This window comes from Trachinotus anak, unplaced genomic scaffold (genome assembly GCF_046630095.1).
Source record: "Trachinotus anak isolate AG129_WGS33_773 ecotype Australia unplaced genomic scaffold, CSIRO_AGI_Tana_v1 ptg000012l, whole genome shotgun sequence".
NCBI lineage: Eukaryota > Metazoa > Chordata > Actinopteri > Carangiformes > Carangidae > Trachinotus > Trachinotus anak.
Genome location: NW_027273863.1, coordinates 27,040,083 through 27,059,104, shown reverse-complemented (window position 1 = coordinate 27,059,104; position 19,022 = coordinate 27,040,083). Strand labels below are relative to the sequence as shown.

At 47.0% G+C, this 19,022-nt stretch overlaps 1 protein-coding gene across 6 annotated transcripts in view; it reads left to right on the top strand.

The window, feature by feature from the left end:
• Positions 1 to 19,022, top strand: part of rasal2 (RAS protein activator like 2) — a 60,608-nt gene that overhangs the window by 31,595 nt on the left and 9,991 nt on the right. For 5 of the 6 annotated variants that reach the window (XR_011692803.1, XM_071490194.1, XM_071490193.1 and 2 more), the window contains 6 exons: positions 11,484 to 11,590; positions 13,231 to 13,343; positions 17,120 to 17,273; positions 17,588 to 17,686; positions 17,971 to 18,525; positions 18,756 to 18,900. Coding sequence is in view for 5 of the 6 variants with exons in the window: in XM_071490194.1 (XP_071346295.1) it covers positions 11,484 to 11,590; positions 13,231 to 13,343; positions 17,120 to 17,273; positions 17,588 to 17,686; positions 17,971 to 18,525; positions 18,756 to 18,900 (1,173 nt within the window). In the remaining variant the exon portion in view is untranslated. Of the gene's footprint in view, positions 1 to 8,069; positions 8,107 to 11,483; positions 11,591 to 13,230; positions 13,344 to 17,119; positions 17,274 to 17,587; positions 17,687 to 17,970; positions 18,526 to 18,755; positions 18,901 to 19,022 lie in introns of those variants that run through there. The other variant, XM_071490195.1, reaches the window with a different exon arrangement.

Here is a 19,022-nt window from a genome sequence, read left to right as displayed (position 1 = left end):
GTGCACTCGGCTGCTCCTTTGTTAACCGATGCTGTGGCAGTTAGCCGAAATCGTGGAGCTCCAGCTGTCCCCAGATCAGCTGTGATAGATCATCGTGTCCCAAATCTACTTAACTTTACTCTGCTTTTGGCTGAGGATGCACACACAGCTGCTGCAGAACCAGCTGCTTTAATTCATGTAACTTTTAGTTCTTTTGAATTTTTGATGTTTTCAGTTTGTTTCTGTATCAAGTGAAAAGTCAGAGTCTGCAGCTTCAAATTCGCACCGAACAGTTTTTTATTATAAACCTGACAATAGAAACAGCAGCAGCTCAAACTGCCGTCTCCATGACAACCACAAAAGCTGTTTTAACTGTAACTGATAATAAACTTCACAAATTTATAAGAACACAAGTCAATAAACTTCACTCGGGTGCAGATTTGGCTCCAGATGGAAAATGCAGCTGTTGATTTTACTGTGTGATGAAAGTGTCTGTTCATGTTGTTGAATCTGATTTGATGATTCAGCTGCAGGAGGTGAGTGTTGTTGGTCTGAGCTCGTTGTGTTTGATGCTTTACCTGGTGGTTGTGTAGTTAACCTGCTGTAACAGACAGTAGAGACTTGTTATGGCGTAACGTTGTGAGTCGTGTGTAAAGATAATTATGCAGCAGGTGCAGCAGCTTTGAACTGAATTTAAATTCATGCATCAAGTTGGAGCTGAAACGATTAAAAACAAGAAACTTTTCAGCAAATATTTTGATAATTGATTGAAACTTTCTGACATTTTTCAAACAAATATGATTTTCTGCTTTTCTGTGTCGTTGTCAGAGTAAACTGAAAATGTTGGACGTCACCTGCAACTCTGCAGAGCTGTGAGGGACGTTCTGGGGTTTTTGGTTTTTCATGCACTAAATGATTAATTAAGAAAACTAACGATAATGAACATAAATGTCGGTTTCAGCCCTCCATCAGTTGATACCTGAACTTTGTCCAGAAGTGTTTTTAATCAATGAACGAGATGACCATAAGAAAGAGGAGCTGTGGTCCGGATTTCAAACAGAACATTTATCAGTAGCTGAAATAATTGCAGGTGTGTGTAAGACTTTCTCCTCTGATGTGAAGAGGTCAGAGTGTTTCTGTTGTTTCGTTCCTCTACAGATATAAAGGCCATAAATTACAGTCACAGTGCAGTTCAGGTCTGAGAGTAATGTCCTGAAGACTCATTTATTTTGTGATTATTTCTTTAAAGCCAGCTTCTATAATAAAACACTATAATACTGCAGCTTTATTAAGATTATTTGTTACTGTTGACAGCAAATAAAAACATCCAGGTTCAGTTAACTGGTGACCAGCTGAGTGTAACTGGAGGCTGGAGCTCGTCCTCAGTAATAACATTAATACATTCAGAGGAATGTGAAGAAGGTGTGTGAGAGGAGGCGGCTGTAATACACACACACACACACACACACACACACACACACACACACACACACACACACACACACACACACACACAGACTGAGGCTCGGCAGCAAACAGAACTGGTTTCATTATGTGAAGAGAAATTCTTTGAATATTTGTTGTGAAAGCTGATCTGTGTGTCTGCAGAGAGCCGACAACACAACCTCAGTCTGAGGATGAGGAGGAGGATGAAGAGGAGGACTGTTAATGTTACTGTTGATTAAAACTGAACTGACCTGGAGCTGAAATCGCTGCAGCTCTGGCTCAGGAGCCGTCAGACACTGATACTGCTCAGGACTCATTTATACTGTGGCTGGTGATGTAGTGCACTCAGTGTTCAATGGACCCCTGCTGCTGCGTAGCTAACGTTAGCATTAACAGCTAACAAACACCAATGTTAACTCTTGTTTAGCTTCTCTGTCTATCACTGTCTGAAGTTAGCATGCTAACCAGCTAGCCCGTCTCGTCACTTTCTAATACCGAGCCCCTGTAGCGTCCAGTCTGCCCTGAAGAAGCAGCTGCTCGGAGGACCAGTTAAAACCTCCTGTAGACACAGGCGACCTTCACCACCACCCGCTCCACCAACAAACCTGGTTCAGCAGCAGAGGAAACTAACAAACGGCCTCTGTGAAGGAGCTTGTGCTTTACTGAGGGTTTCCACAGTGGTCTACTTTAAACCTCTGCCTCACAGCCTCCCGCAGTTTTTTCTCCCTGTCCAACCACAACACGCTGCTCACACATTAATGTGCCAGTGATAATCATTTAATGACGTCATATATCATATTATGACAGTCACAGAGGGCTTTTATCCGAACTACCTGTAACCCACTTTTAGTGCATTCTCTAATATTTTCAAAGCGCAACAATGGAATATTTTTATTTGCAGTGCTGCAACTGTGAGGATGTGAACACAGCTCTGATCGACACACTGTGAGTTCCCTGAGCGTTTGTTGATTTGTTTTCAGCTGAATGAGTTTCCTGGAACTTAAAAAGTCAAACATGAAGAGAGACCTTCAGGTTGAGTTCAGAACCAGGGTTTTCACAGACCTATGGTTTAACTGTCCCACGAACACCAGCTGTGATCAGCTGTGATCAGCTCCTGTCTGTAGTGAATCATGATGCTCAAACAACATCTCTGTTTCACTGTGACACTGAAGGAAACTTAAAAACAGGAGGATTCTCAGTGAAGTTCTGCAGCCTCTGTTTCTCTGGTTTCTCAGTGGATATCTAGAGTTTTATTCTGGAGGGTGTCAGAGATGATGATATCCTCAGGAAGTGAAGTCACACTGAATCTAAGTATCTTGTATGTGTGTGTGTGTGTGTGTGTGTGTGTGTGTGTGTGTGTGTGTGTGTGTGTGTGTGTGTGTGTGTGTGTGTGTACTTGTACTTGCTACATAGTAAGGACCAAAAAAAGTATTTTACCAACAGAGTGAGGACATTTTGGGAAAGTGAGGACATTTTGGCTGGTCCTCACTTTTTCAGACACCTTCAAATCACATGTTGAGGGTTAAGACTTAGAGTTATGGTTAGAATTAGGTTTAGGTTAAGGTTAGGGTAAGGGGCTAGGGAATGCATTATGTCAATGAGTGTCCTCACAAAGATAGAAGTACAAGTGTGTGTGTGTGTGTGTGTGTGGGTTTGGCAGAGTCAGTACCTGATGCTCTGTGTGTGTCGGTGTGAGCGCTCCACCCTCTGCAGCAGACGCTGTGACACAAAGCTTTCTTTGAGCAGCAGATTATCTGTGTTGTGTGGATGTTTCCTGTGTGTCAGGTGTGTCCGCTCATGAAGTTTCAGCCTCAAACATTCCCAGCATTCCTCAAACTGCTTTCCGATTACATCACGCCTTCCCATTCATCCTCCCTCGGCCGCCCACAGCGTCACGCTGAACGCAGACAGACCGGCGGCTGTTACAGCTCCAGGACAGCTTACTGTGATCAGGGTCAAAGGTCAGAACCAGACCACTGCAGGTGCACAGACAGACTCACCCGTCACACACGTCTGTCTGTCGTCAGAAATAATATGCAGATGAAAATTACTCCCGAAATAGAAAAGACACAATCAGATTTTTCAATCTTCTGCATCTCCTCACCAGCTGCTAAAATTAACTGATGTAAAACTAAGCAGCCAGATGTTCAGCTGGCAGCTGTCACTCAGAGACTCTGACGGGATGAGATTTTAACAGGCTGAAAAAAATCACACCAACTCAGAAATTAACATAAAGACCAAAATCTTCTGTAACTGGATGCTTCTGTTGACGCTGACTGGTGGCGCAGGTGAGAGCAGCCTGATGGACGAGGTTCGTGTCAGGATGAGACACCTGATAACCTGGTGATAGGAGACACACACACAGACACACACACAGAGGTGGTGTCTCGTGGTTGTCATAGAGTGGAACATTTCACAGTTTAAGAATCAGGTGGAGAAACGGTTTCTACTCGACCTCAAACAGGTCCAACATGTGGACTGAGGCTGATACACGCTGATCAGCCATTAGTATGAATATTATTAGATCATATTACATTAATATAAATACACAATCACCTTAAATGCTCTGGCTGCTGTTATTCTAGAGGTTTGGATCCAAACCAACAGCTGTAACTGTGCATTCAGACTGAAAACTCACTGATGCTGTTGAAGATTGTTTGTGCTCTGATGTAGATGAAATAGATGAAATAGACAGCTGGACAAACTTTATTTAAAGGGCCCCACGAACAGACACGTCAGCAGGTATCTCAGTCTCATTAACTTAAAGCTCCACACAGTCTAAAGGTAGAGGTCCATGTATTTGTGATTATAAAGCAGGTCTAGGTTCTATATTAATACTGTGAAAGTATCAAAGCCTCAGTCCACAGAGAAATGCACACAGGCTGTATTCAGAAACTGAGCCTTAAAACCAGCCGTCAGGACTTCTGCAACTTTGTGATGTCACAACAAAGCAGTCACTGCTCTCAGCCACACCCCAAGCCCCACCCACCTGGACCCACCATCCAACCTTGCAGTATTTGGTTTCTCTGAGTGAATGACCTCTGGTCACATTGACGTTCTCACTGTTTTTAGTCTGAACACAGTTGGTTCATTGGTTGTTACTGAAGATTTAAATCTTTAAAAACTCTTCACAAATGTAAAGTTTCATGTTTAAAAAGTCTCAGTAATTAACTGAAACAGCTGCTTCTCAGACCCACAGGAGGAAATATATAAAGCATTTGTTGGGGACTGTTTACCGCAGCAGAATCAGATACACCCCAGGTCTGTTAGTAGGAGACAGTCAGAGCTGGTCTGAGTCTGACCCTGAGGTTTACTGACAAGAAGAAAAATCTAGAATATCACCAGACTTCATCATTTCATCTCCAACTTCATGCTTGTGCCATAAAATTACAATCAGCCGTTCACCAGAGCAGGAGGAGCGTCTGACCGTTGTTGGGTTGGTGGTGGTGAGACCCTGCTGGTCTCTGGTCTGTACTGGATCCTCAGGCTGGCTTCGTCCCAGGCCGTGAAGGTCACAGTCTTTCTGTCAGCAGAGACTCTATTGATTGAGCCGAGCTGTGACTGAGCCTCCTCTGATCAATACCTCGTTGACAGCAGCAGGAGGAGGAGTACGATTACGGAGCAGACAGTCGTCGGTTTGATTCCCTGCCTGGCTTGGCAGCAGGTTGGCTGTAAACAGACAAAATCAAATGTCAGCATATCAACAATAACCTCAGAATAATGTGATATATGTTTGGACTGATTTTGACAGTAACGTCTTCATCATCATGGTGATGTTGGTTTTGAAACGTCAGTCAAACCTCAGAAATCCAACACTGGAGAATCACCTGAAAGGCATCACAGTCCAAACCTCTCATCGTTTTTAAATCCATGAAGAGACGCTGCACATGAATGCATCATCTCAGCGGATGGTTCAGTTCCACTCAGACCTTTGAAGGGAAGGCATCCATACCAAAACACACAGGAACCTGTCTGGGTGGGGGCACGTGTGTGATTATCTGATCAGACCCATCTGATCGGCTTTAAACTGGAAACTTCACTTTATTATCACTAATGAACTTATTGTAATGAAAGACACTGAGCAACTGAGTTAATGAGGCTCAAACACACATGTTGTGGCTGGTTGGAGATGATGGAGGTCTGCTGCTGCTCATCACTGATTGGTTAGATTTCTGTCACTCTGATGTCACGTATATGTAGCCAATGACAGCCTCAGGAGATCAAGGCCTCAGGGCCTCTCACCTGATCTAACAGCTGATTGGTTTAGATTCTGGATCCAAACTGATGTTTTTATTTGTTGTTGGAGGCAGACGAGTCTCAGTGCTGACTGATGTACATGAGGACCCCCCCCCCCCCCAACCTATTGATGAATGGTTGGAGTGTGTCCGTGTGGTTTTGGAGGGACAGGTCCAGCAGCCAGGTCTGGTCTGAGGATCCAGGTGAGGTTTGTGTTTCGTCAGAGGTGTTGTTGATGAAGACTGACTGTTGGTCTGTTTAACTTCCCTCCCACGTTAAAGAGCTTCTCTGTGAGAACCCCCCAGGACTGTCTCTGTCAGTGGATGACTCAGCAGGTTGACTGCTGCTCCTCTGGTCCTGCTGCGCCTCTGTTCGACCAGCAGGGGGCAGCAGAGCTCTGCTCCCAGCAGACCTGGGAAGTACAGATCATTTCACTGATTGCTCACTGAAGTCAGTTAAAGATTCACAGCCTCAGACTGTTGTTTACTGGTTTGTAAGTGAACCTAATTTACTTCAGTATAAAGCTGCAGCAGTTGGTCAATTATTGATTATTTAATCATCAGAAAAATAATCAGCAACCCCTTTGATAATTAATTAATTGTTTGAGCCATTTTAAAATGAAAAGGCTAAACTGTCAGCATATGAAGCTGTTTATTGTCCCGTGACATCACTGCCCATCTCAAGTGAAGTAAACACATCTCCATCGCCCCCTGGTGGTTGGTTGCTGTACAGGTCATAAACCCTGCCCCCTCCCTGTTGGAGGATGGGACAGGAGACAAACGTACAAAGATACACGTCAAAAACATTTGCTAACAGTTGGTTTCTGTCCCTTTGGTCTTTAATTAGTTATTTGATGCTTTATAACAGGAATGTGATGTCATGATCGACAGCTGTGATTGACTTGCGATTGGGTAGAGTGGGTGTGTGGGCGGGGCCTCAATGCTGCGGCTCCATCCCTGATCACTACTGTACAGACTGACTCCAAATGATGAATGGTGCAACCAATCATCAGCCTCCAGGTGTGAAACCTGAAGCTCCAAGAGTGAAGAGCTGAGAGCTGCAGTTCCTCTAACGACCACTAGAGTCTGGCTCCAGCAGTGAGTCAGTCCCCAGAGACTCCCATGTTCACATGTCCAACTTTACAGCAGAAAGAAACATGTTTACAGCCTGGTACAGAAACTGTTCTGCTCTCTAGAGATCATTTCCTCCTTCATGACAACTGTACGGCTGAATTTATACAACTCACCTGTTTACACTTTATTAAGGACTAATGTGAGGGAGAATAGAGGGCGTGGCCTCTTTGAGTGACAGGTGGGTGAGCATACGTTTAAGACAAAGTTCACAAGCTCCACCTCTTTGACCATGTTTGGATTAGCAGGGAGTTAGGTGCGGAGTCAGGCACTGCCAAGATGGCAACAGTGGAGCAGCTCACTCTGTGCTTCAGAAACCTGTGGGTGATGTCACATAGGCTCCGCCCATCTTTATGTATAGTCTGTGGTTCCAATCCATCCATCCATCTTTACATGTACGTAAAGATTCCTCCGGCTCTATCTACAGTAATACTCACCGGCAGTATGTTTCACCATGGTGACAACACAACTGTTACACCTGTAATCCGCTGGTGTTTTACCAACCTGGAACCAGATCAGCATTAGGACTGAGCTGGTTTAAGCAGTGAGAGGCCTGATGGTTGACATGTCATAAAATCACACAATAACTAACCATCATCAGAATCATTGTTTGTTTCAGCCCTGATGTGATTCTGATGATGAGCAGATGATAACACACACACACACACACACACACACACACACACACACACACACACAGTTAATAGCCGAAGCCCCCAGAGTTATGTCCCACATCAGTCGGCTGAGGGGAAACTTATTTAGTAATTATCCTCCGAGTGCAGAGATAAATGCAGCTCCAGAGGAAGAGAAGAAGAAGAGAGAGAGAGAGAGAGAGAGGGGGGCTACAACTGAGCCGCTGCAGAGAGAGAGAGAGAGAGAGAGAGAGAAGCGTCTGCAGAGAGAGGAGAGGAGGAAGACGTGAGAAAGGAGAGAAAGCAGAACAGTGTAGTTGGAGGGATTGATTGAATAAATGCGGTAAAACATTGGCGCTCTGAGAGAGAGAGAGAGAGAGAGAGAGAGAGAGAGAGAGGGTTAGAATTACTGCTGAGTGGAGAGAGTGCGAGGCAGAGAGAGGGAGAAGGGCAGAGATGGGAGAGGAGGGACCGTGAGGAGGAGGAAGGAGGAAGGATGCGGTGCTGAGGAGGGAGAGGCAGGTCGGGGGGGACGCCAAAGTCAAGGATGTTCACGGGACAAAGACGGACGTTTGCAGCTTAACCTCATTGGCTGACAGGTGGCAGCTGCTTCGGCCAATCCCGTCTGACTCTGTGTGTGTGTGTGTCCTCTCCTCAGATGATGGGGAACAGCTGCGATCGAGGTATCGTCTCCTCCTCTCTCTCTCTCTCTCTCTCTCTCTCTCTCCCTCCCTCCCTCCCTCCCTCCCTCTCCCCTCTCTCTGTGTTTCTGTCCATGTCATGTGACCGACCTGTCATACCTGGCTTCCTGCGGCATGTTGCCTCAACTTTGTTTCAGTGTCGAAAGAAAAAGAGAAGCGATAGTGGTCATCACCGCTCCTCTTTTTCCATTACCGGGGGGGGGGGCTGCATGAAAGTTTGTCCCCGGCTTCCTCTCAGCGTGCATCCTCCTGCAGCTGGAACTTGATCCAGCACTTTGCAAGAAGCTGATAAATGCTGACTGCTGCTGCATGCTGCGTTCACTGTGGCTCCGTTACTCTGAGGTGACTGTTTTCCTGCTGCAGAAAACAGCACGTTCATGTGTTTTCATACCATTGAAACGTCATGTGAAGTCCTCACGGTGCTGGTTGAGTGCTGATGTGAAATCTGTTGACTGTAGATTGGATGATAACACTGGTACCAGGCAGAGCTGGATGGAAATGAGTTATTTATGAGCTGATAAACTTCAGTATGAACTCTGTTCGTTCGTGTCTGTGTTGATGTTTATGTCTTCATGTTTCTATGTAAAAGACAAAGCTTGTTTTGATTAGAAGATGGAATATGTCGTCTTGCATCATAAAACATATTGGAAAGAATTTCTGCACAAGACTTGATGTTATTTTTATCGTCTTAGTTCAACTGAGAAAACAGCTTTGTCCAATATGGACAAATAATGAGTTACAAAGTGAGCTGATTGAAATTTTAATATCTGCTTCACTTTTATCAGACATATGCTGTTAGTATTGATTATCAGGTGTTTATTTTCTGAATCGATTAATTTTCTGTGAAATGTAAGGAAACTGTGAAAAATGCTCGTAATAATTTCTCACAGCTCTAATCAGTTTACTGTCACAGTGACAAAGAGGAGGAAGCTGCAGCCACAGAATTTGTTTGATTCAGAAATAACTGAAACATTAATCTTCAATCAGCTGATCGATGATCACTGTTTTGTTGTTGCTCTAATTAGGATCAATGTCATAAATGATCTGGTATTACTTTAGTTTGTGAGTTGTTTAATTCTCCCAAAAAAACGATCTATTAGAAGTTTCTCTGTGTCGATGGCTTCCTCAGGCTCGTTCTCTGTAACTCGCCCTGTGCTGTCCCCCAAGGTTCAATCCTGGGTCCCATTTTATTTTACATATACATGCTCCCTCTCTGCGACATCAGTCACTACGCTGATGACACACAACTTTATCGACCAATCGGACCCAGTGACCAGTCCAACATTACAACCCTCCATGACTCTGAGGTCATTGTACTTGGTCCCCCCACAGAAAGAACACAAGTCATGTGTTTTGAACCTGAAAGTTGTGTAGTAATGTTTTTGTTGTTTTAGAAAAAAGTCTTATATTTCAGTCACTGATCTGGAGAAACTCATCCAGGCTTTTATTTCCTCTCTGTCTCAATCCACCACCTACAGTTAGTCCAGAACGCTGCAGCTGGTCTCAGCGTCTCTACACCGGCTGATCGTTGATTTTAGGATTGATTTTAAAATTCTTTAATGACTTTTAAGACGGGGCTGGATGCCCTTTGGACGTTTTATATTTGGCTCATGTGAAGCTCTTTGTTAGTCGTATTGAAAAGTGCTTCACAAATAAACTCTTATCATTATTATTATTATAAAAACAGAACTGACTTGTAACTTAGTCAAGTGAAATACCAGAGAGAAGAATATCAGGACATTACTACTGTGTCAGATGTGAGAGGGACGGACATGTGTCAGGGAGACGTCTGGGATGCTCAGGAACAACATGTCTTCACATCTTTAGTTTCTCGTATAGACACATCAGCAGACGCGTCATCAAACCTGCCCAGTATCTGAATCAGTCTGTCTGTGGTGCATCCTCTAATTGAAATGATCCCTCCCAGTTAAACCAGTCCTGGTTTTGCTGGGAGCCTCAGGAGATCCTCTGTCACCACGTGTAGTACAGCTGCTGTAGGTGAGGAGTTATTTCGAGCTTCGTGTCTGCTGCAGCGCCGTCAGGAACGTCCCGGCAGCTGCTAACGGACTCGTGGGTGGTTTAAGAGCTGGTTCAGGAGCCGCTCGGGCCCCCGGAGGCAAACTGCAGCGACCTGAGAGACGAGACAGCCGTCGAGTTAGCTGGAGTGGAAGTAAGAGGGTCTAAAATTAGCTTTAAAATCAATGAAGCTGGAGAGGAGCCAGAGACGTGAGAGTGACTGACGGTGGGTTTCTGGGCTCCTAGGACAGGACCTGGCTGAGACCAGGAGGAGCCAGCGGACAGAGCTGCTGTTTGACAGGAAACAAATCAGTTTAATCATCAGTTTAAGTCATTTTGATTCTGAGGATATTATTATAAACTGTCCGTAATGAATCAGCTGATCAAATGATCGATCAGCTGATTGAAAATAGTCTTTGGATTAACAGGTAATAAAACAAACTGTTAATTGCAGCCTGTGTGGACAGTAGGTCCTCGAGGATTTTAAGAGAGTCCAACAGTAGTAGTCTTTGCTCAAGGGCACTTCAGCAAGGCAGAGGGCTGCTGTGTGGGGGCTGAACCTGTCTGTCCTCGACACACTTCTCTGTAACCAGTCAGACAGACAGACAGAGAAAGAGACAGAGACAGAGAGTTGTCTCTGTGTCCCTCAGATTTAATGTCATTGAATCGGTATCTGATGCAGATGCCACAGTTTGTCTGTTCTGTGTATTTTTATCCACAGTGAGATGATGATGATGATGATGATGATGAAACTCAGAGGAAGATGCAGCAGATCATTCAGCGAGAAACAATCTGATGCTGGTTTGTTTTTCCTGCACAGAGACACCTGGATGAATGAAGTCAGTGACAATGGATGGTTTATCAGATTTTCAAAATAAGATAAAAGCTAAAAGCTGCTTCAAAGTAAGAGTACTTAATAGAAATGTGGTTGAGTCAAAAGTAGAATATTTGTCTTTAAGTGTAGTGGAGTCAGAAGTTTACAATAAAAGTACTCAAGAACAGGTACTGGAAAAATACTGAAGTAAAAGTACTTTGGTACCATTCACAGATGAAAAAACATCTGTCTGCAGAAACTGTCCTGTTCTCTCTGGGTGTGCGTTTGGTTTTTACACCTGCTGAAGATGCAGGGACCATGTGACATTATACAAACAGCACCTGTCCTCCACTGCCTCCACCATGTCTGACCACCACCACCCCGTCCTCTCTCTGTCCTCCGTCGGTCCGGTTCAGTCTGAAGCTCACAGCCTGATGATGATGATGATGATGATGATGGTTATACAGAGGAGGAAGAGGCTGCTGTGCTTTAACTCTCTCTCTCTCTCTCTCTCTCTCCCTCCCTGCAGAAGTGTCTTCGGAGAGATCTCCGAGGAGGAGGAGCATCTCTGGGCTGGGGAGTTCAGAGAAGAGCGTTGCCGTCGACAACCCGAACTCATCTCCATTTAAAGTGCCGGTGAGTAACACACGTCCTGAAGGCTCTTAAAGGAGAAGTTCACAGTTTTTACATCAACAGTCTGCAGCTGGATGTTAAAACATCTTTTCACAATGCACTGCCCAACATGGCCGCCTCCCCCTGCTGGTGTAACCTGGGGACATTCCCACTCACATGTGGAGCAGTGGTGGACGGCCTGTCAGGAGCCCCGGGTCACTTCCTGGTGGTCTGAGGGTCGTTTTGTCCTTAACAGGCAACTTGAGCAGTGATAATATAAGAAGCTGACCTGTGTGTGAGGCTACCTGCTGCTGACAGCCCTGTCTCACTGATCATCAATAATAATGATAATAATTATCACAGACAGACAGTCTACATGGAGTCTCTGTTACATGTACCTGCACCTGTAGCTTCTGCTTTCTGCTCTAACAACACACAGGTGGTGGAATGTTAAAGAGTAGAATAAAATAACTGAACATATCTGTTGGTCTGTAGTAACATAACTGTGACTGCCCCCCATGTTTTATCACTTGTATTGATTGAAATCCCTGATGCTGCTCCAGGAACAGAGAAGCTGTTCTCTCTCATCAGACTGTTCAAGTCAACGTTTGAGAGGAAAGTAACCAAATTAAATAAGTGGTGGGTAGGAATAATTATCTTTAATAAAACTTTGAATCATTTCAGTGAGGACAATAAAGACATAGAAGATTTTACTGACAGTTACCGGGGGCCCTGGTGTGTGTTCTGCTCTGACCGAGTTATGATTCACCTGTGTCGTCCCTGACGTCTCAGCTCTGAGTGCGATGAGACGCTGACACTGTCACAGCAGCTTCGCACTCTATTTATAGTTTCTGTCAGCTCCACACTCCTTCATACAGTACACACAGGCAGAGAGCATGCTGGGAGTCTGGAAGGAGGCAGTCCTGTGGACGTGGACCTGACAATGGTCCTGGAGACCGAGGATCGGGATCAGTAGCTGTGATGGAGGATTCTGGATCCTCCCTCTGCAGAGTCACAGTCTCCTTCACTCTGATGCTTTAATGGAGCCAATGAGCCTGAAGGGAGTTTGTGGGGGAGGACAGGAGGGGGAGGGGGGAGGAGGGGGGAGGAGAAGGGGGGGCAGAGATGTGTTTGAGGATATTAATATCTCAGGAAATGAGGCCGCTCATTTCCTCTGTTCTGCACACGATCAGACTGATCAGACTGATCAGTCTGATCAGTCTGATCAGTCTGATCAGCTGAGTCATGTGACCATGTTCACGCTGCTGTGCACAGACCTGTTCATCCATCAGATGAGATGATTGGCTGATGGAGCGCAGAGCGGTGACTCATCATGTCAGCGTTTGACCTGAAGGAGGCTCTGTCAACGCCTCAGATAAAACACAGAAGAAGAGTCAAACATGGAGCTTTAAACTGGGAGCGACAGGAGTTAGTCCAAGAGAAACTCAGACAAACAACATAAAGATCCGTCTCCATGAACCAGCAGTGTGATCTCAGTGAGTCAGTTCAAGGTCTTCCTCCTCCTCCTCCAGACTGAAGATGCTTCACACCTCTGAGGACAGGAGGAGCAGCTCCTCCTCCGCTCTCTGCCTCCTCCTGGGAGTCCTCAGGTTGACGCTCTCTGACCCTCTTCTGATCTTCTGCCCTTTGTTTTCTTCCTTCAGGGGTTTTTCAGTAAACGTCTCAAAGGCTCCATCAAGAGGACGAAGAGTCAGACCAAACTGGACAGGAACACCAGCTTCAGACTGCCCTCGCTGCGGCCCGCCGAGCCCGACAGGTAACGTCCTCTAGCGCTCTGAGCTTCTCCTGACTGTCTGTCCACACCTGGTCCCAGCGTCCAGCTGCTGACAGCTGTGATTCAGACCACTGATACATTTAATCTGGACGATGGCAGCAGGTCTGACCCACTGTGTCCCACTGTGTCCCAGCGTGTCCCAGCGTGTCCCACTGTGTCCCAGTGTGTCCCAGCTGGTGTAAACAGTCAGGATAAAATCAGACAGTGTGTTGTTGTTGTGTTGCTGTGTGGTGACACTGAGCAGCAGTCTCAGTCTCTGTCAAATTAAAAGCTGATTTCCTGCTGTTTCCTGCTCTAATCGAGCTCATCCTCTCTCTCCTCCCTCCCTCTCTCTCTCTCTCCTCCCTCCCTCTGTCTCTCTCTTGCTCTCTCTCTCCCTCTCTCTCTCTCTCTCTCTCTCTCTGTCTCCCTCCCTCTCCCCCCCCTCTCTCTCGCTCTCTCTCTCCCCCCCTCTCTCCCCCTCTCTCCCTCTCTCTCTCTCTCTCTCTCTCTCCCTCCCCCTCTCTCTCTCTCTCTCGCTCTCTCTCCCCCCCTCTCCCTCTCTCTCTCTCTGTCTCCCTCCCTCTCTCTCCCCCTCTCTCTCTCTCTCTCTCTCTCTCTCTCTCTCGCTCTCTCTCCCCCCCCCTCCCCCTCTCTCCCTCTCTCTCTCTCTCTCTCTCTCTCTGAGACTGCATCACTTTTCCCAGCTCTCCTTCCTCCTCTGTTTTCAGGAGGTTGTGGGTTTCTCCTCCTCTTCCTCCTCCTCTCCTCGGTCCATTATCCGGCCCAGCCTTCCCAGCACTGACTGGGGCAGTTTTACTGGAAGCCCGGCTCCAGTCCAGCTGCAGGGCTTCACTCTGCAGACTGTCCTGGGTCAGTGGAGGGAGGTCAGAGGATCAGAGCCTGGGTCTGGTTCTGTGACTGTGGTCAGTGACTGCAGCTTTAGAAGCAGGAACCTGGAGGGTTGACTTTATAGGTTCCTTTATACGTTTGGTTTGTACAGTAACTGCAGCTGTTTCATCAGCGTGCTGCAGTAAAACGTTCTGAAATGTGGTGAAGCCGACGTATGAAGATGTGTTGTGAGGGAAGATGCTCCACTCTGATACAACCGTAGTGTTTCTGTCTGTTTGCTGACATGGACTCTGCACAGCATCTGTGTGTGTGTGTGTGTGTGTGTGTGTGTGTGTGTGTGTGGAGGATATTGATGCAGTGAGAGTGGAGTGTGTGCAGCTTTATAGTCAACAGAATGTAGAGCCAGCTGGACAGGAGGATAATGCTTTACACACACACACACACACACACACACAGCCTCTCTCAGTCAGCTCTGAGCTCTGAGTCCTGATGGACGCTTCTCTCCTCCGGAGGGCTCGGAAAGCTCAGCTCTCCAAAACTCTGAAGTTCAGGTAGGACTGTGTGTGTGTGTGTGTGTGTGTGTGTGTGTGTGTGTGTGTGGTAATGGCTGGCTGAAAGTGGTGTTGTTCATCAAAAGCGTTGTTGTTGTTGGCGTTGTTGTTCAGATGCGGAGGTGGTCGTCTGGACAGTAGACAAACAGCTGATCCAGCTGCGCCTGTGATGTCATGAAACGCCCCCTGACACCTGTGAGATGCAGATGTTACCTTCCATCCTCTCTGCCTCGTGTTTGTTGTTGACACCAGATGAAAAGTCTGATCTCAGGCTTCAGGTTTCCACGTCACACCTGATGTGTATTCGGTATATATATATTTGTATGGTGTATATATTCATACTGCACTGTGATTGGCTCCAGTAAATCCTACAGGTGTGTCCAGGTGTTGGGACAGATGATGATTTGTGAAGAAACAGTTCTTGACTGGAAGGATGTGGGCAGGCCTGTCCACATACTTCTGGCCACATTGAGTTTGATAAGAGGAAGATAAATCAGTGTTAAACACAAACTGAACCTGAGATCAGTCAGTGAATCGATCAATAGAAACTTTATTGACGACTAACTTGAGGAGCAGTTCCAGTGTCTACCAGTGTGTACCTGCTGAAGGAAAAGCAACTATTCAGTTCATCAATCACAATCAATAATCATCATCAGTTCCAGTTCAGTCCGTTGAGTTAGACGAAACTCTTAGTAATTAGATTTTAATTTATTAACTGATGAGTGACCAGCAGAGTGAGTGAGTGTGTGTGTGTGTGTGTGTGTGTGTGTGTGTGTGTGTGTGTGTGTGTGTGTGTGTGTGTGTGTGTGTGTGTGTCTCTGTGTCAGAGATGATGATATCCTCAGGAAGTGAAGTCACACTGAATCTAAGTATCTTGTATGTGTGTGTGTGTGTGTGTGTTCCCCTGCTGGGGCAGATGAGTTACATAAACCTGGATTAGTGAACTGAGCTCGACACTGACGCTGTGTCAACATCAGGCTTGTTTCACTGACAGCTGTAACTACATCGACCAATCAGATTCCGCGCTGAGTAAAGACCTCGTCCTGTCATGTCGGAGGTGAGGTGAGGCTCATGGTCTCAGATTTGACTTTACTGACGGGTGTCATCGTCCCTCCGGGGTTGACTGACAGGTGTGTGAATCTGAGCGTAACAGCAGACGCAGAGCGGGGCATGACGCCGCGGCGAACAGGTCGAAGTGTGACAAGAGGCCGAAGGGAGACGTTTGCCTTGTATTAATGTGTGAGAGAGGTTCAGTGACTGGTCATGTGACCTGAAGCCAATCAGAGCAGGAGCATGAAAACACAACTGACACCACAGCGCAGACACACGGCGTCTCAGGAAGGGCTGGTCCCCACATTAGCACAGAAACCTGATCCAGTCTGGTGTCAGAGGAAGAGGAGGAGGAAGCACTTACTGAGCTCTGACCACACACACACACACACACACACACACACACACACACACACAGAGACACACACACACACACACACACACACACACACACACAGTGATCTCCTGAAAAGCTTCAGCTCATCATTCAGCTTCAGCTCTTCCACATCACGTGACTAACTAAAGAAATAAACTAAAGCAAATCCTCACAGGAAAAAGAGACTGAAACGATCAATCAATCATCATGATAGTGGCTGAATAATCACTTGACTAATTGATTAATCAACTAATCGTTGCAGCTCTGATTCTGATGTGACAGAATTTTAGATTTATTTTGTTTTTATGACCAAATAAATCCAGAGTCCTAATCCAGGCCTTTATTTTGAAAGTTTCTTCTTCTGCTGTTGATAAATCAGCATGGTTCATTCTCCTGAGACTGCTCTGTAGTTAAACACCTGCCTCGCTCTTCACCTGCTGCATCACCTGCTGCTGCCTAGTGCCTGCTGTCCCTGTGGAGGTTGTTGCCATGGAAACGCTCCCCCAGGCCCGATGTGATTGGCTGTCCCAGGACCTTGTTTACTGCCTGCCGGACCACAGGGAAGCTTGATAAAGGCGACGCTGTGCTCGGCGGCGTTCTCGGTGAACGGAGCTCCTGCTGCCTGCCTGTCGAGGTGGGAGGACGGTGGGAGCAGGGGGGGAGTCGAGGAGGAGGAGGAGGGATGCTGTGGGGAGCTCCCCTCGCCTGGCTCTGTGGTTGTTTTTCGTAGGTATTACTGCTCTCCTGCTTCACTGTTGACAGCAGGCGGCTGTGCTGACCGGCTCAGACACTCAGAGGAAGTTTGGTGACTCTTGTGGTGTTGTCATGGAATCAGAAAACTCCTGACGCACTCTGCGGCGCCCCCTGGCAGCTTAGTCTTACGTCCTCTGCTGCTTTACTCTCAGAATCAGAAACTAACTGTTCACATATGTGTGTTTTCATTCTTCCAGATCTCGTGGGCTTCCAAAGCTGAAGGAGTCGACCTCTCATGAGTCTTTGCTGAGCCCGGGCAGCGCGGTGGAGGCTCTGGACCTGAGCATGGAGGAGGACGTGTTCATCAAACCTCTGCACAGCAGCATCCTGGGACAGGAGTTCTGCTTCGAGGTGACAAACATGAGCTGAAACACGGGGGGGGGGGTCACAGACGCCTCAGTCTCAGCTGATCCTGTCTCTGTCATGGTTTACTGCCACACCTGAACACCTGAACTGGGCTGTTCCTACTGTCACACGTCAAAATGTTGTTTTATGTCACTGGACAGATGTTGACAGACAGATCCAGATGTTCACACACAGACCTGTGCAGACGGTTCAGAAAAAAACCAGCAACAGTTTTAATTTCAGCAGGAAAGAGAAAAACCTGAACCAGACCAGTATGTTCCTTCAATTACAATAATCTCTCTCTCTCTCTCACCTGTCAGGTGACCTACTCGGGCGGCAGCAAGTGTTTCAGCTGCACTTCAGCCTCAGAGAGAGACAAGTGGATGGAGAACCTGAGGAGGACGATTCAGCCCAACAAGGTGAGACAGACAACACCTGGTGTGTTGCACAGGTGGAAGTGAACACCTGGAGTTAAGGTGCAGCCAGAGTCCGTCTGTCTGCGTCAGGACACGTGACTTTAGAAAAAGTTTCCTTTCATGTTTTATTCTTCAGAGTTCGTCATCACAGCGAGCGCTCCAGGTGTTTTATAAATGTTAAAATCTAAGATCCACTGATGAAACCTGAAACTGTTTTTTTGATGTTAATGTTGGACAAATGATTCCCAGACTTTTTTAATGTGTTAATTGCGGGTGTTTGTTTCCAGGACAACTGTCGACGGGCGGAGAACCTGCTGCGGCTGTGGATCATCGAAGCCAAAGACCTGCCGCCCAAGAAGAAATATTTCTGCGAGCTGTGTCTGGATGATGTCCTGTACGCCCGGACCACCAGCAAGACCCGCCACGACAGCCTGTTCTGGGGCGAGTACTTCGACTTCTCCAGCCTGCCGGCCGTGCACAGCATCACCGTGCACATCTACCGCGACATGGACAAGAAGAAGAAGAAGGACAAGAACAACTACGTGGGCCTGGTCAACATCCCCGTGTCGGGCGTGACGGGCCGGCAGTTCGTGGAGAAGTGGTACCCGGTCAGCACGCCCACCACCAGCAAGGCCAAAGGAGGGGGGCCCTCGATCCGCATCAAGTCCCGCTTCCAGACCATCTCCATCCTGCCCATGGAGCAGTACAAGGAGTTCGCCGAGTTCATCACCAACAACTACACCATGCTGTGCTCGGTGCTGGAGCCCGTCATCAGCGTCAAGAACAAGGAGGAGATGGCCTGCGCTCTGGTCCACATCCTGCAGAGCACCGGCAGGGCAAAGGTCAGGAAATACCTCCAGTGATGTCACTGCTGTCACTGTGGAGCTGGAGCCAGGAGGCGTTAGCTTAGCTTAGCATAAAGACAGAGAACAGATGGAAACAAGTTAAAAAAATGAGTAGAGACATGAGAGTGCTGTCCCTGAAATGTTGAACTGCCCCTTTAAGTCTTTGAGTCCCCTTGACCTGCTCATCATGTCTTCCTCCTCCTCCTCCTCCTCTTCGTCTTGTCCAGGACTTCCTGACAGACCTGGTGATGTCGGAGGTGGACCGCTGTGCCGACCACGACGTCCTGATCTTCAGGGAGAACACGTTGGCCACCAAGGCCATCGAGGAGTATCTGAAGCTGGTGGGACAGAAGTACCTGCACGACGCGCTCGGTGAGTGTCCCGGCAGCTCGGCTCCAAATACTACAGTACCCATGAGCCTCAGCTGCTGTCAGTGTGATGTTTTATCAGTGTAACAGCAACAGAATGTGAAGCTCTCTGTTTGCCTGTTGGTG